A 22,833-nucleotide genomic window follows, 5' to 3' on the forward strand; every position below is an offset into this window, starting at 1 on the left:
TGGCTCTACCTCTTCCCAACTGTCAACTTGTAGGTTGTAAATGGGTCTTCAAAGTCAAGCAAAATTTTGATGGCTCAGTAAACAAGTACAAATTAAAGCTCGTTTAGTGGCCAAGGGGTTTCCCCAAGTTCTAGGGTTTGACTTCCATGATACCTTCAGTCCGATTATTAAACTTACAACAACTTTCCTCAATGGATTTCTTAAGGAAAACATTTACATGGAACAACCTCTTGGCTTTGTTAGCCCATTTCATCCAAATCGGGTAAATAAGCTTCATCGAGCTTTGTTCGGACTAAAACAGCCTCCTCGGGCTTGGTTTGAACATCTCCATTCTAAACTTCTCAGTCTTGCACTACTACAAAAATAATTTATGGTGCCACTATTTATGATCACTTTTAAAATGACACCATGGGGTTTATAATTATTAATTGAGGTAGTTAGATGATGGTAGTTTTATATTTATAGTGCCATTTTTTTGGGAAGTAACATCATATAAAATAAATTTTTTTAAGTATTATAACTCAATGAGCTTACTTGAGCCCACTTTTAGAATTAATAATGAGGGATAATATATAAAAAACCCATTATTTCCACACGCCACCCATTATCTTAAAAATCTCAGTATATAAACCCTATATATAAAACCATAATCTTCTTCTACCTTTTCTCTCACCCTTAGTCAACACGCTCACAATCGACATTCTTCACTTTGTGGACTCCTAGGTAATCCAAAATCTCTTAGATTTATCATTTTTTTTCTTTTATTAATGTCATTATATCGATTGTTTTAGCATCTTTGTATTACGGTTTTTGTGAACGGTGTTTTCTTGAGTTGTAGGGAAGAAAAACTTAGATTTAAACTTTTAGCATAGAAGAAAAACCTGTAGATTAATTGATTTTTTAATCTCAACCAAACACATGGCCGTCTCCTAAAAAACAAGTGAAAAAAAAAAGAATGATTTTTAACATGTATTTGTGTGACCAGCTTTTGGTACCAGGATGCCTTGTTTAGCAATTCTGATGGCGGCCTTAAGTTTTCAAAGTGACTTTGGGGGCCCAAAATTTGGCCCACTGCTTGAGCCCATTCTGATGGCCACGCGCTATACCCATCTTCATCTAAAAACCCAACTCTCCGAAACCCTATGCTCTGTTCGCGTTGCCTTTGTCTTACTCTCCAATTTCCTCTCTCCCACTCTCCTCTCTAGCTATCAGATTGATCATAGATTTCGAAAGTATTTCCGAAATTTATTTTAGGTGGAGATTAATTAAGATTTCATTCCATTTGTACATAATATAAGTAATCCTCACCCTTAATGTTATTTTTCTTCTTCTTATTCAATATGATTATCATTTCAGCAATCCAGATATCTCCATTTAAATTCCTATATCTTCCTGAAACAATCCCAATTTGATAATCTGGGCATGTATTTGACTTAACAATAAATTTCTATTCTATATATCAAAGAATAAAATCATTTTTAAAAATTATTCTTAAAAACTTATTTAGATCAAAAATAGTTTTCTAACATAAAAATAATTTTTTAACTTAGAAAATATATTTGAAATTATTTAATAGAAAACTGGGCATGTATTTGACTTAAAAATAAATTTCTATTCTATAGCTCAAATAATAAAATCAAATTTGAAAATTATTCTTAAAAGCTTATTTAGAGCAAAAATGGTTTTCTAACATAAAAATAATTTTTTTTTTAAATTTGGAAAATATATTTGGAAACATTTGATAGAAAACTGGGCATGTATTTGACTTAAAAATAAATTTCTATTCTATAGATCAAAGGATAAAATCATGTTTGAAAATTATCCTTAAAAACTTATTTAGAGTAAAAACGGTTTTCTAACATAAAAATACTTTTTTAACTTAGAAAATATATTTGAAAACATTTGATAGAATTTTTTTTTAATGTCAAAAAGTTGTCTTTTTCTTAATTTAATTGCAATCAATTTGCTTATATGCATTTTAAAATATATATTATCATATTTAACAATATTTTGATTGATAGGCAAATTATCATTTTTGAGAGGAATTTTTGTAGCTCTCATAATTATAATTTTATTTTAATAACCATTCCCAATAATAAAAAGTTAGAAAATTATCAAAATCTGATTTTTAAAAAACCTACAAGTTAAAACTATTTATAATTTTGACCATGTGAGAACACTTCTTTTTTAATACTTTGAGTGATTTTGTTTTTTTTTTCTTAGTCGTTAAAAATATAAAAGAATTTCTTTTATCATATTATATATGTTTAATATTAATTTTTAACAATAAATTTATTAAATTATTATAAGACCTCATTTCAACCATTGAATTTCAAAGGAAAGAAATATAATTATATGGGAATAATATTTTACATGTTTAGATTATATGTTTGGTATAATAGAATCCCATGAAGTGGTTTATTTTGTTTGATGCTCAAGATTATTATATTTATTAACCTTACATATCTTTATATTTTATCAAATAGCATAAATAGCATTATTCTAAATTACTTAATAAAGTTAAAGTTATTTTATAAATGATTAACCTATGTGGTGTGTTGAAATTAACCTCTTTTATAGCATGCTTGCATTTATTCTATATGTTAATTTATATAGGTTATGTTTGGGTCTAGAAAGTCATCCAGGAAAGAGGAAAAAATATTAAGAAAGATATATATATTTTTTAATGTTTGGTTTTCTTATGAAAAATATTTAAAGAAAATTAAATATAATTAAAACTAGTTAAAAACTTATGTATTTTAAAATTATTTAATCTTTATATTAATAAAATAAAATAAATGAAATGAATTTGAAGCAGCAAATAAAACTAATTTATTGGTTTTAATATATATATATTTTTTTCTGTTCTTCTATTTTTTCTTTCCTATTTTTTTTCCTTTTCATTTTCTTTTAATTTTTTCAGGAATCAAAAGTAACTTTAATGTATATCTTTTTATGTTTGGTTATTAAAAAATTTAAGAGAAAATATAAAGGAAAGAAAATCCATATGAAAAGTAGAAGAAAATAAAAGACCAACAAAATAAAAAATAAAATATAAATAAATAAATTATTTTTATATGTTTCTTTAAACTCATTTCACTTATTTTTCTTTATTATATAAAGATTAAATAAATTTAAAATGCATAAAATTCTAACTAATTTTAATTATATTTAGTTTTTTTTTTTTTTTAATAGTGAAACCAATTCGAGAACCAAAAGAAGTCTTACTCTTTGATTGCCATATGTACATGTACACATGTCATTGTTACATATCAATTTTAATTTTAGATCTTATAGGTCATTTATCACTCTCTCTGCCATTAATCTATAAACAAGTTATAAAATTAATAATAAAAAGCTAAAAAATTGCTTTTAGTAAACATTGATGACTCCAACCATTTAACACCATAAAATGAAAGCAATTTTTTTTTTTTTTTTGGGGAAGAATAAAATAAGAAGTTCAAATTTTACACCATCTCATATATTTCACACATGATCTTCAACAATTTCTTAGGTAAAGCATTAGTTCAAATACTATCTTGGTTGAATTTTTGATATTTTAACGAGTTTTCAAGGAAAATATTACAAAAAATAATAGTAATAAAAATCATTTGGGATATAAAATAATTAAGAAATTATTTTTAATTTATGGTAATTTGTGAGGTGCCAACAAAAAAATTATTTAAATGGATTTAATACAAAATTTAAAGTTTGAAATTATTTGTTCAAGAAATGACTTCAGAATTCAATAATTAAATTAAAGTTATTTCTTCAAATGATGACTTATTATTAACATTTTAAAAATTGCTATATATTTGATATATATTTTTTTAAAACTTTGTATTTTAAAAAAAAATTCTTTTAGGTTATGTTTGATTTCCAAAAAGTAGTAAAAAAAATGTTAAGGAAGATAGTTTTTTCATATTTGATTTTACTATAAAAAATATGAAAGAAATTCAAATATAATTAAAATTAATTAGAAATTTATATTTATGAATTTTAAATTTATTTGATCTTTATATTATAGATAAAAATAAGTAAATAAATTAAATAAACATATAAAAATAATTTATTGACTCTCAATCTATTTTTTCTTTTTCGTTCATTTTTTCTTTTATTCTACTTTTCTTATCTATTTTTTTTTTCTCTCACATTTTCCCTCAATTTTTTTTTAAGAATCAAACATAACCTTAAGGACATTATATTTGGTTAAATATTCTATATTCTAACCAATATGAGAAACAAAATTTATTAAAATAAATCTAATTGTGATAAAAACCAAATTAATTTTTAAGATAATGTGCATAAAAGTGATAACATCAAATGGAAACTTCAAAATTCTACTAATAACATCAATGATCACCTTTGTATCTCCTTGGGCAGCAATTAATTTCTTTATACTCTTAACATGCCTAGTTTATTTATTTCCCAAAATTTCACATTCAAGTAGGATAGTAGAAGTATTATCCATGAATTTATTTCAAATAGCTAAAATTAATGAGTTAAAATTATTAAAAAAAAAATCATGTAATTTAATTCTAATGGAATGATCTAAATACTTCAAGAACAAACATAAAAATTAAAGGACAAATATATGCTTATATGTCCCATATCCTAAAGAGACATTTTAGAAATATCAAATAGTTTAGGCCCATTATTTTGCATAATATAAATTATTAAATTTATAGAAAAGTTTCAACTTTTAAGATGAGGAAAGTGAGGGGAAATTTTATCAAATTTTTAATATGCTATTCTTTTGGGGACGGAAATTCATAATTTGAAAAATATTATTATTTATAACAACAAAATATGCTATGCACTCTTATATTGTTATGGATTATTAGGTTTAATTTCTGGATTGAATTAATCAATGGGTATTTTTTTCATTTAAAAAGGAACTATTTTTTTTTTTTTAACAACTTGATCCCTTTCATGTAACTCATGTAGCTAGATATTGTTCGTGTTCCGAGTTTAATAGATTTTCATAGTTTTAAAATGTATTTACATGATTAATTAAGATGAGTCCACTTATATATAATTTGATTTTTTTTAATAAAAGTACAGTCATTTAGAATTTTTTAAAATACAATAGATTGAAAAATATTTTCAAATTTATTGTAGTTTATGCCATGTTGGATTATGATATGGAAGGTGTCTTTTCATCATTTTTTTTTTCAATGTGTGGTTGATATGAAAATCGTGGAGAGACACATTTAATATAAATTTAATTTTATGAAATTATGGAAATGTCTTTTTTAATAGACACCTTTAATATCAATTCAATTTTTTTTTTCAATGTGGGGATGATATGAAAATTGTGGAAGAGACACCTTTAATATAAATTTAGTTTTATGGAATTTTGGAAGGTGTCACTTCAAGAGACACTTTTAGTATATTTTTTTTTTCAATGTGTGGTTGATATGAAAATTGAATTTTTACAAAATTGAATTTATACTAGATGTGTATTTTGAAAAGACATCTTTCACAATTCCACAAATTTGGATTTATATTGAAGGTATCTCTTTTCGTAAATTTCATATCAGTTACACATTAAAAAAAGTTAAATTTATATTAAAATTATCTTTTCAGGAGACATCTTTCATAATTTTAAAAAATGGTATTTATTAAAAGTTCATTTTTTTTTCAATATGTGGCTGATATGAAATTTATAGAATGTGTCTCTTTAAAATATACCTTTAGTATAAATTCAATTTTATGGAATTATGGAAGGTGTCTCTTTAAAAGATACCTTTAATATAAATTCAACTTTTTTCAACGTATAGCTAATTTAAAACTTGTGGAAGATGACTTTTCTAAAGATACGTTTTGATGTGACAAAAATTGTTGTGGATTCCTCGATAGTTTCATAAGTACTTTTTTAAAGAATTTTTTTTTTTTTGTAATTAATTGTAGAAGTTAAAAAAACCCTATGTAATGCTATAAAAATTTTCAACTATTTGATTTGAGATATCATAATTACCTTTCATGGCCTTATTATATTCCATAAAATTACGAAGTTAAATATAAAGATATCCCTTGCAGGGTTGGATGAACAAAGAGGGTTGAGGATTAACTTTGATAACATTTTGTAACAATTTTCTTCTTTCCATGTAAATATTATTGGTTTTATACCTAATAGACCCTCATGGTTTTAAAATGAGTATATATAACTGAAAGAAATATATATTTTACCTATATACAATGTCCTCATCATGTTTTTCAGGATTGTAGGATCAAACAAACAAACATCTTTTATGAAATAGAACAAATAAAAACCCACATCAAGGTCAGAGATTGATCATTCTATGCAGGTATCATTTGTTCTAAGTCCAATATGCTTTTATGACTTTAAAACATATCTATATGATTAATATATATATAATATTCATTTCTCGATACCGAAGACATTCATGGCAATGAAAAGCTATATATTTTTTTTCCAGTATTATAGCATGAGTATAACAGGAATGACAATAAGAACTTTTCTCTTAGACTTATAGACATGACAATAAGAAGTGTTCTTTGGGTTACCCTTATTGTTCACTTCTAAAATGGATTCTCTTGTGCATTGGCCAAGCACTTCACTGGATTTTGGTTTTCAACATTTAGAATTTATGCTTTCAAAGAATGATATATAAATTTACAATTACTTAATATATATATATATATATATATTTCAAATATGAAATCACTATTTCTGAATGAAAATTTTCCCACTTAGAAAATGAACCAAACTATTTGATTTCCTCTAGAAAATGGGATTCTTAAATTTCAAGCTTAACAACTTCATAGAATTCTTTTTTTTTTTTTGGGCTAAATTTGGACAAAGCTTTAAATTGGGTGAAATTAATTTAGTGGTCCTGCAACTTAATTTAATCCCCTTAATGAAATTCAGGCTCTGCTGTCTTGCAGGCTGTGAAGATTTGTAGGGACCCAAACATAATTGAAAGCTAATAATAGATGCCTTACAAGTTACAAGTGCCTTAAAAATAGAACATTAAACTGTAGTGAGTTAGTACTTGACTGTGGCCCACTCTCATAAGGGCTCATTGCCCTTATTAATTTAAAAAAAAAAAAAAAAAGCTTCATGGCTCCAAACCTCCAAAAAATCCAACCTAAAACCCATGGGTGATTTTTTTGGTCAACCCAAGCCCAACCACAAGTTCGATCAGAAACCTTATATTTGTTCGTTATAATCGTTGAACCTTTGTTCGTTTATTTGTTTTTTTTCTTTTTAATTTCTCACCCCAATTGCCTTGTGGGGAAATTCTTTAAGTTATGTTTGGTTTTCATAAAATTTGTGAGAAAATGTGACGACTAGAACCTCCAGAAAATCCAACCTAAAACCCATGGGTGATTTTTTTCTTTGACTTGACCCGGAAGCTCAACCTAAGCCCAAGCACAAGTTCCATCGGAAACCCTATATAAACTTCATGTTATAATTGTTGAACCTTTGTTGGATTGTTTGTCTTTTTTAATTTCTCACCCCAATTGCTTGATGGGGGAATCCTTTAAGCTATGTTTGGTTATTGGAAAGTACAAAGTAAAAAAAAAAAAAGTGAAGAAAAATGATTTTTTTTTTTTCATGTTTGGTTTCAACATAAAAACTATGAAAAAAAATTAAATATAATTAAAATTAATTAGAAATCTATACATTTTTTAAATTATTTAATTTTTATATAAAAGAGGAAAATAAGTGAAATGAATTTGAAGTAGCATATACATAAATTTATTGATTTTAAATTTATTATTTATTTATTTTTTCATTTTTTCTTTCTTTTGACTTTTCATCTCTATTTTCTTTCATTTACATTTTCCTTCATATTTTTTGGGAACCAAACATAGCCTTAGATCATATTTAGTTTTCAAAAAATTTGAGAGAAATAAAATATAGAGGAAAAGTAGAAGAAAAGAAAAAGTGAAAAGAGAAAGAAAGTAGAATTAAATTATTTTTATATAATTCTTTAAATTTATTTCATTTATTTTCCTCCATTTAATAAAGATTAAATAAATTAAAAATGTTTAAATTTCTAACTAATTTTAATTATATATTATTTTCTTTTATATTTTCTACAGTATAACCATATATTGAAAAATCGGTTTTTATTGGAGATATTTGGACGATATATCGAACCAACCTTAAAAGGATATTGAGCATCGATTATTGAGCATCGATTATCAAATGTCAGGAAAATCGCCGAAATATCGACAATATAATAGTTTGGGACTGATAAATCGAAAAATTGAGCATGAAGTGCGGAACAGTAGAGGAAGCCTTTGACATCCGAGGTATATCTGGGAAATATTGGAGATATTTTTGAAAGTTTTTTTTTTTAAAAATATTTATTTATTTTTAATTATTTATTTTTAATTTATTTTTTATTTTAAATCTATATTATCATTTTATTTTTGACTACTTTTTAATTTATCTCATTAATGCTATTTTAAAAAATTACTATCACTTGATTCTTTTTTTTTTATCCGTTTAATTTTATTTAATTTTAAATGTTTTTATTTTAAAATATTAAAAATATAATTTTACTCAAAAATTGCTACAATGTAAAAAAAAATTAATGAAGTCCTAATATTCTATAAATTAAAATTAATTTGATAAGATAAATGAGTAATAATTTTAATTATTTAAGTAAATTAATGTTAATAGAAAAATTGTCACTTGTAATCAATTTTTAGAAATCAAATTTCAAATAAAATATTTTAATAAATCAATTTAATTTTTTATTTAAAATGTAATAAAATATGATTTAATAAAAATATTTTAATTTTAAAAATAAATGAATATAAATATATTAAAGGAATTTATTCTATTTTTTTTTATAAAAATTTGATAAATATTATATGTACGATTAAAGATAATATGCATCAAATTTTTATAAAAAATTAACATTACTTATTTTATTATTTTTTTTTTGAATTTTCTCAAGCATTCTTGTGAATTTTGAATTATTATTTTTATTTTTAAGTACTTTTTAGAAACCAAACATAACCTTTTTGAAAAAAAAAAACTCATCTTATACAATGAATAATAATAATAAGGTAAAAACATATACAACTAATAGTTTATTTTATTTTTTATTTTTTTATTTTTTTTAAGTATCCAGATCCAATGCTTCCTTTTAATATATTCTCCTATTTTATCAGAATTAATTGACTATAAAATAAAGAAAATTATAAGTTATTTCATTAAAAATGAAATTTCAAAATTTATTTCCCTTCAAAATTTTTTGTCACTCCTTAACCTTCCCTTTTTACTTATTTTTAATTTTGAGACGATAAAATATGGATGAATAATTGTAACCAAACATCTACATGCATTTATGGGGCCTCCATACAAGTAATGATGCAAAAGCCTTTAATTTGCAGAGTTCTGCATGCAGAAAAAAAAAAATTGAATTTGAGGATGAGAGAATGTCAAATCAAACTGTGAACGTATCATTAATGTTTTCTGATAATTTCCCATTTAATTTTGCTGTAAACCCTAATTGAATTCTGACCTGCAAATTCAATTCCAGAAGATGGTGGTAAACCCTAATTCTATGTGTATATATTCCCATACATGCAAAGCTGTGAAGCAGAAAACGCAGAAACAACAACATTAGAAGCTAGCCATGGCCATGGCTTCTTCTAGGGTTTCCTTGGCTTTCTCTCTTCTGTTAGGCACAACTCTCCTTCATCTCAATCCTGCCTTCGCCGATGAGTTCTCTGGCGAGCTCTGCATAGGCCACAAGTGCCAAAGACCTCCACCGCCACCTCCTATCTCCAAACCTCCTGCTCCATCTCCTCCTCCACCAACTACCCCACCATCATCCCCACCAACAACCCCCTCAAAACCACCAACATCCCCGCCGCCAACGGCCCCCTCAAAACCACCAACATCCCCGCCGCCAACGGCCCCCTCAAATCCACCAACATCCCCTCCGCCAACGGCCCCCTCAAAACCACCAACATCCCAGCCGCCAACGGCCCCCTCAAATCCACCAACATCCCCGCCGCCAACAACCCCCTCAAGTCCACCAACATCCCCGCCGCCAACAACCCCCTCAAGTCCTCCAACATCCCCGCCGCCAACAGCCCCCTCAAATCCACCAAGATCCCCGCCGCCAACAGCCCCCTCAAGTCCTCCAACATCCCCGCCGCCAACAACCCCCTCAAGTCCTCCAACATCCCCGCCGCCAACAACTCCCTCAAGTCCTCCAACATCCCCGCCGCCAACAACCCCCTCAAGTCCACCAACATCCCCGCCGCCAACAACCCCCTCAAGCCCTCCAACATCCCCGCCGCCAACAACTCCCTCAAGTCCTCCAACATCCCCGCCGCCAACAACCCCCTCAAGTCCACCAACTTCCCCTCCGCCTGCCTCGCCCCCGATTTCACCAGTCGTGCCACCAGTTTCGCAACCAGTTTCACCTCTACAGCCACCAGTTTTGCCTCCAGGCATTGCGGTTGACCCGGCCTCCAGGCCAGGTCCTCCGCCGCAGCTGCCTCCTAGTCCTCCCTCAGTGGAGGAGGAGCCACCCTGCCCTCCACCACCACCTATCCTTCTGACCCGGAAGCTTAAGCTTTAATAGAGAAGCATATAGCTAGCAATAGTACTACTAGGATCCTATCAATAAAAGTAGTTAGTACGCAGCCGATGTTTAAGAGAAAAAGAAGTCCATGGATGTACTGCTTGTATCATGTTTTTCTATGAGGATATATGCTTCTTTTTCTCTAAGTTATGGAGGTATTCCATTTCAACAAAAGCACTAATGTTTGCATTTGGGAACATGTCTTTTTTTAATAGTATTTTTTTTCGAAATATCAGTTAATGTTTTGATATAAATAAAACAAAATATTTTTAATCATTTGATATAAATAAAAATGATTAATTTTTGGAAGAAATATCTATTGACTGTTAGTCTAAAAATCAATTTAAGAAGGAAAAGGAATGCTCTTATGATCCTTCCATAATCATTTCTAAATACATTCTTATTCACAACAAATAACTAAATACAAATTATTTTGTTTGGTTATGTTGGGAAGTTAACACAAAATAATGAGACGGACCTTGTCAAAGCCGACACCCATTTTTTTTTTTATACCATAAATTCAATGCGTAATCTCAACATTCAATGTGTGTTCTTGAATAATCTCATTTTTCAATTATTAAACCATTTTATTTTACTAAGTTCAATGTTAGCCGGATTAGTCAACATTTATATGTTTGGATGCAACAACAAGATGTTATTTGTAACAAGTAGTTTTGTTGATTGGTTAATTGATCACATTTTATTCATGAAATGGGTTGGATTGGTATTGGTCTTGATACGACAAAATCCTTCTATTAGATCTATTGTACTTATTGGATTTAATAAGTAATACGTACTTTATGTCAGAATTGAGAAATTTTAAATGAGAAGCATCATTAATCTAATTAAAAAGTATAGGAATGATGAGACATCTTTAGCAAAAAGACAACACTAAACCTCAAACCATAGGTGCTAAAAGCTTTCCAATACAAGAGTAAAATACTCATGGAGGAAATGAATGACTACAAAATATATATACTTCATGTCAGTCCCAAATTACCCAAAAAACAATCATCAAAATTAAGAGCCTATTTGGTAACTATTTTTGAAAATAGTTTTGAAAAACAATTTTTAAAAACAGTTTTTGAAAGTCATTTTTTTCTGATGTTTTTGAGAACAAAAATCTATTTGAAAACCTAAAATATTTTTAACTTATTTTTAGTATTTTTAAATATGTTTTAAAAATATTTTTTATGTTTTGTGTTTTATTTTTAATCATTCTACATGTTAATATAATTATTTTTTAGAAAAACCCAGAGAAAATAAGTCAAAACAACATAAAACAATCAAACCCAAGAAATCAAAATGTCTATGCAATAATTATTCAAACAAATCACACTATGATGAGAACTAGGTGAAAGGGTGTTAGGAAACTCATCTCTCAGTTTTTTAGGTCCTCCTATGTAGGTACCTTTTTTTTTTTTCTATGCATTTTTGCTTTACTAAAACAAGGATAAATCCATTAATTTCATAGATATGTAGATATGCAGATATGCTTCCAAATACAGAGATGGATGTATGCCATGAAATATTTACGGAGGGATAATTTCAATGAAAAAAACACTTATATCATTTACCAAAAAAACCCTTAAATTGGAGTGCAAAAATAAAAATACATAAGAGACAAACATTACATGAATACTTTGATGATAAGTTTCAAATGCTTCTCTCTGCTTAATTTCAAACATGAGAGGACTATTTTACTTTGTTTTTTAATCTATAAAATGAAGAGTTTTTTATGCCCTAATCACGGGTTATTCGGTAAAATATATTTTTTAGGCCAAGGATGGCCTCCATCCATGGTCCTGGAGGGTGTTAACCATATCACTATTTTGCCAGGCTGCAGTGAAAGTTTGGTTTTTGTATACTTTAGACGAAAACCCTTATAATATACTTTCAACGGCGCGTTCATATATGGTTGAAACAAAGTTGGAGTATGAGATTTGCTGAAAAGTTAAAAGCAATTATTCAACTATCCTTATAGCAAGACTTACGAAACCGATTGATTTGTGTATTGGATTACAAATCGAGAGGAATCGCGGATATAGTATAAAAAGGCCAAATAACTTTCAAGACGGAAGTTATCCTATAGATGCTGTATTCATGCCTGTTCGAAATGCGAATCATAGTATTCATTCTTATGGGAATGGGAATGAAAGACAAGAGATACTTTTTCTCGAAATATGGACAAATGGGAGTTTAACTCCTAAAGAAGCACTTCATGAAGCCTCCTGGGATTTGATTGAGTGATTCTTTGTATACTTAAATTACAGTACTAATAATAAGTTTTGATATATATATATATATATATATATATATATTTTCTATTATGATAACATGATTTTAATTTTAGGTTTAACTAGAAAAAGAAGAAGAAGAAGAAAATCGAAAATTGCCTATGGGAATATTGAGGAGAACCAAACCCACAAGGAGATCCATCTTAAAATAATTGGCTGCCATTGAAAGTAATGATGCAAAAGCTTCTTGCAGCTGTCTTTGCATGCATGCAGAAATTGAATTTGTGTCATTTGCTTTTGGAATTAATGCATACAAAATAAACGGGAGTAAAGGAAAAAATAAATATTGCTGGCAACAAAAAATTAAATGTTTCTGAAAAAATTTCCATTTTTTTGTATAATTTCTATTGAATTCTCCAGTACAAATTTAACACTATAAGAAGGTGGCAAACCCTCAGGGTAATTTCCATGCACGACGGAAGGAACACCCGAAGCTAAAGAAAGCTAGCCATGGCTTCTTCTAGCATGAACTTGGCTTTCTTTCTTTTTCTGTGTGCTTCCCTTCATCTCAACCCTGCATCGGCTGATGGGCTCTCTGCTGAGCTCTGCAAAGGCCACAAATGCCCCCCTAAACAAACACCACCACCACCACCTTCCGTTGCCAAACCTCCTGCTCCATCGCCGCCTCCTTCCCCACTGGTGACCCCTCCACCGACCGGCTCGAATCCACCACTTGTCCCTCCAATTGGGGTTCCACCAATTGTTCCTCCCATTGGATCAGTTTTGCCTCCAGTTGGGGTTCCTCCAATAGTCCCTCCAGTTGGGGTTCCACCAATAGTTCCTCCTCTTGGACCAATTGTGCCTCCAGTTGGGGTTCCACCAATTCTTCCTCCCCTTGGACCAGTTGTGCCTCCAGTTGGGGTTCCTCCGGTTGTCGTACCACCTATTGCGGTTCCTCCGGTTGTCGTGCCTCCAGTTGGGGTTCCTCCCATTGTGCCTCCAGTTGGGGTTCCTCCGGTTGTCGTACCACCTGTTGGGGTTCCTCCGGTTGTCGTGCCTCCAGTTGGGGTTCCTCCGGTTGCCGTACCACCTGTTGGGGTTCCTCCGGTTGTCGTGCCTCCAGTTGGGGTTCCTCCCATTGTGCCTCCAGTTGGGTTCCTCCGGTTGTCGTACCACCTGTTGGGGTTCCTCCGGTTGCCGTTCCACCTGTTGGGATTCCTCCCGTTGACCTGCCACCAGTTGGGGTTCCTCCAGTTGTCGTTCCACCAGTTGGGGTTCCTCCGGTTAACCTGCCACCAGTTGGGGTTCCTCCCATTGTCCTTACTCCTGGCTTGCTTCCACCAATTCTGAATACACCAATTGTGCCTCCAGTTCTCCCTTCACCCCCAGGGAGCATCGTGATTGACCCGGCCACATCTCCTACTCCTCCTCCTCCATCATCAGACGATACACCCTGCCCTCCACCACCCTCCACAGTTCCCCGGAAGCTTAAGCTGTGATAGCAAAGTTGGGACTTCTATAATAGATCAATCTAGGATATCCTCTAAATAAACAGTATTAGTAGTATCCAGCTGTGTGCATAGGGCCACAGTTTTGTACCGCAACGTTTTAGGGAAAAAGAATTCTAAGGATGTAATGCTTATATCATGTTCTGCAATAAGAATATATGCCACCTTTTCTCTAACTTGTGCAAGTATCTCATTAATTTCATCTAAAAGTACTTCAGAGTAATAATAATTTACTTACAATCTTGTTGAACCCCACTTTGATAGAAAATGATACACACACTTATATATGGCATCCATTGGAATCATCAATTCTCTGATCAAGTTGCATGTATGTATATCCTCTCAAGTTATCCATTGACCAAAAAACCTGAACCATAAGTTTAAGGCCTAGCACTTTGCCTCAATGGTACCATTCTTTTTCTTCCATGAATGTTCAACAAATTGAGAAGAATGAACATAGGGTGAAGTTTGAACCCATAACCTCTCAAGTCTCACAGTATAGGTTAGTCTTTTGTTCTAGTTTATTTTTCCATATATTTATAAATATGAACAATGTGCCACACATGCATGAGCCAAGTGCATGATTGAGTCTCGACCAAGGTTTGTGAATCTCACTACTTTAAAGAAAAAAGATCATTATCGATCATGCCTATTTTTGCGGCATTGATCCATTGGTATGCTAGGCTAATTAGAATAAGGTTCCTTAGAGAATGTAAGGTATCATTTTTTGTATAAACTAGGTTGCATGAATTAATTACTTCTAAGGAAAAGCTGAATATATCTGAAAAGCATCTATACTAGCTAACTAGTACTCTTCCAACTTCAATGATGAAAAATTATAAGAACTTTTCTGCATCAGAACACATCACTGTGCAATCAATAATTGTTATATTAGAAGAAATTCATACAGATTACTGCAAACCAGTCACTTTTTGGCTGCATTGCTGGCAAAATGGCCATACCACACATAATCAAGAGATTCCTGGGATGCATTTTGTGAAAGAAGAAAAAAAGAATGGTTTGAAATTTCGGAAATAAGAACACCGTGTTTACAAAGAACATCAATGAGATTTACTGAATTATGGATTGAATTCTAAGAAATGATAAGTTATGATATATCTTTATCACTAACATGGCATCATTTCATTGTTGGAACTATGTTTAAGAACCTTGCAAATTATATATTTGAATTGGGTGAGACAAGAGGGATCTGCACGATAGGTATCCTACTGAGGCCATGCAGAAGTTTTAATTTACGCTTTTCTACCTGTATGCATATGCAGAAATTGAATAAATTGCAGTAATTGAAAGAATAAATATACAATAAATAGATAATGTACTCTCTGGTCATTTCCATTTAATACTGTAGTAAACCCTATTCAATTCTTCCGTACTAATTCAATCCAGTAGAAAGGTGGCAAACCCTAGTTATTCCCATGCAAGCATACCCCCCCCCCCCCCCTCCCTCCAAAAAAAAAAAAAAAAAAAAAAAAAAAAAAATCTGAAAGTAGGAATTTCTGAAGTGATCGATAGTTTAATTCTTATACCATTGATTGGGATTCCATTATTTTATAATTGTGTGCTTCTTCCTTCATCTCAAGCTTCCATTTGCCTGCATCTTCCTACCGGACCTCTGCAAAGGCCCTTAATTCTTCCCCTAAAAGGACTTCACAGCCACCACCACCACCACCACCCACCCACCCACTATAAAAATGATGAATAAAAGAAACAATTACACAGGGTTTTCTTTGTATGAGTTCCAGAAAATTTTCTGGACTCTTGATCTTCTTCAATTTTTATACTTGGATGTAGATAAAACTAGATAATTTTAGAAGCATAGAGAACCTACTATAACAGAAAGTTGCTAGCTCTATCAACTGATAACGAAGTTTGCTAAAACTAATTAACAACTTATTAAATTGATGACGGAGTTTGCCAAAACTAATTGACAACTTAAGAACTTGCTTCAACTAGCTCCATCATGTGATACTATGCCTTGGCAAAGATGAGCTTGTTATGAAGTAGTTCAAACGGAGCAGTAGTTAAGGGCTTAGTCAATAGGTCGATCTACAGGTTGTTCTTTAGTTGGCACATACCTTACATCTAGCTCCTTTGCAATGACTTTTTCTCTCACAAAATCAATGTCAATCTCTGTGTTTTGTTCTTGCATGAAACACATAATTTGAAGCTAAGGATCCTGCTCCAATGTTGTCACACCACAACATAGGACCATGTGTAGATTTTAATTCACGTTCAACAAACTTTATAGCCAAACTATTTCAATAGCAGCTTGAACTAAAGCTCAATACTTACTCTTAGTACTTGACCTTGCTACAACCTTTTGCTTTCAAGAACTTAATTGAATAAAATTTCCTCTAAGAACTTCCTTGAATCAAATTTCCTCAAAGAAAAATACAATAGCCACTAGTAAACCTCCTGTCATCAATATTAGGACCCTAGTCTACATTGGTAAATCCTTCAAGGATCAAGGCTTTTGCTGGTTGAAACTTCAAGCCATATCCAACCATGCCTCTTAGATACCTCAATACCCTTTTATAGGCTTGCCAATGTGGAACTGTAGGTGTATGAAGAAATTGGTTGAGTTTGTTTATAGTAAAAAATACATCAGGTCGAGTTGTAGTCAAATATTGAAGCCTCCAAATGATTCTTCGATGCAAGAAGGGTATGTTGCCCAAACAATTTGCTATCATTTGAGTGTAACTTAACTCCAATTGAAAGGGGTGTTGGACTTGGATTAGCACTTGTTATCATATCCTTCTCCAAAATGTCCAAAGTACACCTCATTTGAGTTAAGCAAATTCTGATTGATCTCTGTGTGTCTCAAAGCCAAGAAAATAATTCATAGAACCTAAAGTCTTTAATGCAAGCTTTTCATTTAAATCCCTCATTACTTGCTAAATCATGTTAATGTCATCACTAGTTATCAAGATGTCATCTACGTAGACTAACATGAGCAACAATTTGCTTGCAGGTTTATGTACAAAGAGACTGGTGTTAGATTTAGAATTTTCAAAACCCCAATGTAGTAGAGTAATTTTAGGCTTGTCAAACCAAGCTCTTAGCGCTTGTCTTAGACCATATAGAACCTTGTGTAGCTTGCAAACATAGTGTGGAGCATGTTGGTCAACAAAGCCAACTGATTGAGCCATGCACATAGTTTCTTATAGATCATCATATAAAAATGCATTGTTGATGTTGATCTGTTGAATATCCTAACCTTTTGTAACAATAAGAGTAAGCACTACACAAATGGTTGATGACTTGATAGCAACACTAAAAATATCAAAATAATTAAGCCCTGTTATTTGATAAAAGCAGGGTTCAAAAAATTGGCCGAGTTTGGTACGAGTCGGCAGAGTCGTATCCGCCTCGACGTCGAGCACAACAAGTCCGATACTAGATACAATTTATACTTAGACTCGACCTTGAATTGATTGGACTTGGATGACTCGACTGATATTCCGAGTTAACTCGGTCGACTCGATAAAAAAAAACCAATCAATGGATTCCTTGCAAAAGAAACCCATCACAACAAGAATCAAAATTTTCAGAGAAATAAGAGATTCCTTTGCAAAAGAAAACCCGTGAAAATTTGAAACAAACCTGTGACCCTTTCAAAAGCCTTTAAAAAGAGACATGGTTGAAGAATCACTTACTTAACCCTAAATCCATGATTGTCAAAGTGTAGATTTTTCATCTTTGGTGCGCTGCCGGTGCCACAACGGTGACTGGACGCTGACAAGGCAACCCTCCTCCCTCTGATTGTGGTTGTGTAGTAGCAGTGGGAAGGTCTGAGCCGTTTGAGAGGTTGCAGATTGTGGTTGTCGTGGTGTGTTGGGGAAGAAGATAGCGGGCAAGGGTTCTTAGGGAAGAAGCCAGCAGATAATAAAGGTAAAGTTTGATTTACCTTATTTAAATCAAAACACCCTTGCCATAGTCAAGATTATATTTTTAAGATAAAGTTTAATTTATCTTATTTAAATCAAAACACCCCTACATTGCCATAGTCAAGATTATATTTTTAAAGTAAAGTTTGATTTACCTTATTTAAATCAACACACCTACACTGCCATAGTCACACCAGATTATATTTTTAATTTACTGAATCTAATTATATAAATTGGTAAATTATATTTTGCTGGCTAATTTGATTCATAATTTGAGATTAGATTAAAAAAATTACATAATTTGAATCAATTAAAAATATATTTAAAATTTGATTTACCTTATTATGTTGAGATTATATTTTTAATTTATTAAATTATGTTTTATTTTATTTTATAATATTAAATTGGTTCACTAAATTCTTTTTGTATGGTATAGAAATATAAAATACATTTATATGGTACAAATATTGTATTTTTAATTTATTTTTTTATCTTATAATATTACAAAATTAAATTACATTAGAAAATTAATAATTATTTAAAACAATTTTTTTTCAAATAAACATTAATGATTTAATAATACGGAATGAAGGGTATGTATTTACATGGTATAGAAAAATTACATTTATATTTGAATCAATTTTACTTCATTATATCATGTAGATTTTTTACTTTATAATATTCTACAATTAAATAGGAAATCAATAATTATCAAAACAATAAATTGGTTCACTAAATTATTTTTGTATGGTATAAAAATATAAAATACATTTATATGGTACAAATATTATATTTTTAATTTATGTTTTTATCTTATAATATTGCAAAATTAAATTACATTAGAAAATTAATAATTATTTAAAACATTTTTTTTTTCAAATAATCATAAATGATTTAATAATATGGAATGAAGGGTATGCATTTACATGGTATAAAGAAATTACATTTATATTTGAATCAATTTTACTTCATTATATCATGTAGATTTTTTATTTTATAATATTCTACAACTAAATTACAATAGGAAATTAATAATTATCAAAACAATAAATTGGTTCACTAAATTATTTTTGTATGGTATAGAAATATAAAGTACATTTATATGGTAAACTTTATATGGTATAAATATTGTATTTTTAATTTATGTTTTTATCTTATAATATTGAAAAATTAAATTACATTAGAAAATTAATAATTATTTAAAACAATTTTTATTTTTCAAATAATCATAAATGATTTAATAATACGGAATGAAGGGTATGCATTTACATGGTAAATTACATTTATATTTGAATCAATTTTACTTCATTATATCATGTAGATTTTTTATTTTATAATATTGTACAATTAAATTACAATAGGAAATCAATAATTATCAAAACAAAAGATAATGAACTTAGGTGAGATTGTGTTTATTGCTTTTTTAGTAGAATTTATTTTTATATGGTAACAATATGAAACATATAAGTGAGTGGAAAATTGAATATTATAATTCTTATATAAATGTGTTTATATATATTTAATTTGAAAAGTAAGTTGTTTTCCTTTTATATATGGTTATGTTAAAATTTCAAAATGACTTCAAAACATGATATTGGTTGGGAGCATGCAAAACCTGTTGGTGGTATTAGAAGAACCACAAAGTGTAAATATTGTGAGAAAGTTATACATGGCGGTATAACAAGATTAAAGCAACACATCGCACATATATCTGAACAAGTGGAAGGATGTCCACGTGTACCGGTAGAAGTGTCACATAGTGTTAGACAACATATGTTTGATACTTCAAAAGAAAAAGCATAGTTAAAGAAAAAAAAAGGAACGACTTTTGAGTTCCTTAAATAAAAAAAATTTCTATGAAATCGATGAGGGTGATTCTGATGATGAAATTGAGGAAGTTGCTATGACTGATTTTGAAAGAAGACAAATGAAACAAGCAATGAAAGAAAGTCGTCAAATTTTTGAAGAAGGTAGATAAGAGCATCAGAAGGGTGGTAGTTCCTCACAACCTTTTAATGCTAGGATTAAGCACGGACTGACACGTAGCTTCAGTGTAAGAGAAGGAGCTAGCATACATCTAAAAGGAATTGATCCTTACATGTTCTCATCAAGCAGAAATCAATAAAAAGCTTGTTTTCTACTGAAGGCATGAAGAAAGTGGGTAAAGCTATTTCTAAATTCTTTCTCTTTAATGCAATACCCTTTAATGCAGTTGACAGTGGGCCTTACTATCAATCAATGATTGATACCATAGTAGAAGTAGGTCCAAGCATCAAAGGTCCCACAGGATACCAAATTGAAATACATATTTGGAAGAGGAGGTACAAAAGCTTGAGGTATATATAACAACATTGAAGGCTAAATGACCTATATATGGGTGCACAATCATGTGTGATGGTTGGAGTTCTAGGACTAGAAAGCCTATCATCAATTTCATAATTTAATGTGATAGAAGTATGGTATACCATTCTTCAGTTGGCACTACCAACATACCTAAGATAGCAAACAACATTTTTTCCCTTATGGATAAAGTTGCAGAGGAGGTTGAGGAGGAAAATGTTGTTCAAGTAGTCACAGATAATGAGGCAAGTTTTAAAGCAACTGGTATCTTGTTGATGGAGAAGTATAAGCATTTGTTTTAGTCTCCTTGTGCAGTCCACTGTATTGATTTAATGCTTGAAGATATTGCAAGCATGAAGCAGATTAAGGAAACATTAGATCAAGCTAAGATGATCACAAGATTTATTTATAATAGCTTGAAAATAGTGAATTTGATGAAAGTGTTCACCAATGATAGAGATTTGTTAAGGCTAGGAATAACCCGTTTTGCTAATGAATTCATTTCACTTGAGAGTCTTATACGTTATAAGGCCGATTTGAAGAGAATGTGCACAACAAATGAATGACGTGAATTCAATAAAGATAGGAGCAAAAAAAGTCTAAGAGATAAGGTATCCAACCTTATCTTAACTGATCAATTTTGGAAGAAGGTAGGGGAAGTTCAAACCATCATGGAACCTCTCGTCAAAGTATTGAAATTGGTTTATCAAGATAAAAAGCCCATACTATCAATCATTTATGAAGCAATGGATAGAGCTAAATTGGCTATCAAGGCATCAGTCAAGCAATGAGAAAAGTATTGGGAAGTCATTGATAGAAGGTGGGAAGGTCAATTGCACAGACACTTGCATGCTGTAGGTAATAAAAAAATTCTTTATATATTTTTTGTTATTTTTTTCAAGTACAAATTATTATAAACTGATCATTATTTAACTTATGGCAACATATTTTTTAAATCCAATGTTCCAATATTCAAAACATTTCTCCAACCATCCAGAAATTAAAATTGGATTAAAGGAGGTTATCAAGATATTACAGCCAAATTTGGATAGACAAACAAAAGCTATTAACGAGGTATAATAATAGTTTGTGACCTTTATATAATACATTTTGTTTATGTAATGTGCATTAACAAAAAAAAAATGTTAATGATGTAGGTGAAATTATTTGTTGACGGCCAAGGAGAATTTGGAAGTGCACTTACAAAGAAAGCAATAAATCAATCTTTTCCAGGTACTCAATACATTTACGTCTATTACAAATATGAAATTATCATAATTTTTTGTTAAATATATCATAGTGATTAATAAGTATGCGTTTTCTTTATTATAGTTGAATGATGGAACAACTATGGCGACGAATGTCCACATTTACAAAAGATTGCTATTAAAATTTTAAGCAAAACTTGTTCTTCATTAGGTTGTGAAAGAAATTGGAGCACATGGTCATTGATTCACACAAAGTTGCGCAACCGTTTGGCAATGAAAAAGTTGCATAAGTTAGTTTATGTGCACTACAATATGTGACTTCGAGTTAAGAATTTGATGCAAGAGTGAAACAATGAACATTTATACAATCCAATTGATCTGAATCATATCTTTAATGATGATGATATATTAGATGACTAGATATGACAAGGAGATGAGCCTATTTTATCATCTGATAATTTGGATTGGTTGGATAAATGTCTTCCCACTAATGAAGAAGGTAGAGAAACAGTTCATGAAGATGATGGTGCCACAAATCGTAGAGTTAGTAGGTGTACAAGTAATGCTACACAAGAAAGAGATGTTAATTCCCGTCGTAAAGGTAAGACTCCTAGAACAATTTCTTCAAGTTTTAGTAGTGATGATGGTGACAATGGGGGCAGTAGGCGGGGTGGGGGCAATAGTGGGGGCAGTAGAGGAGTTAGTGGCACTGGTGAGGGTATTGGAGGAGATGGTAGCATTGGGGGCGGTTATGTTAGTCAAATAGATCCTGGCATGTCATGGGCACAAGGAAGTGAAAATTACTATGCCACACAAGATACAGATCATGGATATCGACCAGGGATATGGGAACAATGAAAGCATTTGGAAAGACTAACTACATTTCCCAGTGATGATGATTATTCTAGTGGGCATGATTATCATAGATCAAATTATCACCATATTGATGAGCATTTACAGAATTTGGGTATAGGATCAAGGCCGTATTTCAGAGGGGTAGATGATAGATCATATCACAACTTTAGAGACCGTGATAGCTCTTCTAG

At 30.7% G+C, this 22,833-nt stretch overlaps 2 protein-coding genes across 4 annotated transcripts; both read left to right on the top strand.

Annotated features, from left to right (window-relative positions):
• Positions 1–9,597: 9,597 nt before the first annotated feature.
• LOC117922569 (vegetative cell wall protein gp1-like) lies at positions 9,598–10,785 on the top strand. Of its 2 annotated transcripts, none has more exons than XM_034840717.1 (2): positions 9,598–10,252; positions 10,361–10,785. In XM_034840717.1, the coding sequence occupies exons 1-2, from the start codon at positions 9,627–9,629 to the stop codon at positions 10,581–10,583; spliced, it is 849 nt and encodes a 282-aa protein (XP_034696608.1). In that variant the 5' UTR covers positions 9,598–9,626; the 3' UTR covers positions 10,584–10,785. The 2 variants fall into 2 exon arrangements, with proteins under 2 accessions (XP_034696608.1, XP_034696609.1); XM_034840718.1 differs by having other exon boundaries at positions 9,598–10,103; positions 10,320–10,783.
• Positions 10,786–13,306: 2,521 nt separating this feature from the next.
• On the top strand, positions 13,307–14,507 carry LOC117922587 (36.4 kDa proline-rich protein-like). 2 transcript variants are annotated; one of them, XM_034840748.1, is made up of 3 exons: positions 13,307–13,696; positions 13,978–14,038; positions 14,099–14,507. In XM_034840748.1, exons 1-3 carry the CDS (start codon positions 13,334–13,336, stop codon positions 14,320–14,322), a joined length of 648 nt encoding a protein of 215 aa, XP_034696639.1. In that variant the 5' UTR covers positions 13,307–13,333; the 3' UTR covers positions 14,323–14,507. The 2 variants fall into 2 exon arrangements, with proteins under 2 accessions (XP_034696639.1, XP_034696638.1); XM_034840747.1 differs by having other exon boundaries at positions 13,978–14,507.
• Positions 14,508–22,833: the final 8,326 nt, after the last annotated feature.

The sequence above is a fragment of the Vitis riparia genome, chromosome 9 (genome assembly GCF_004353265.1).
Source record: "Vitis riparia cultivar Riparia Gloire de Montpellier isolate 1030 chromosome 9, EGFV_Vit.rip_1.0, whole genome shotgun sequence".
NCBI lineage: Eukaryota > Viridiplantae > Streptophyta > Magnoliopsida > Vitales > Vitaceae > Vitis > Vitis riparia.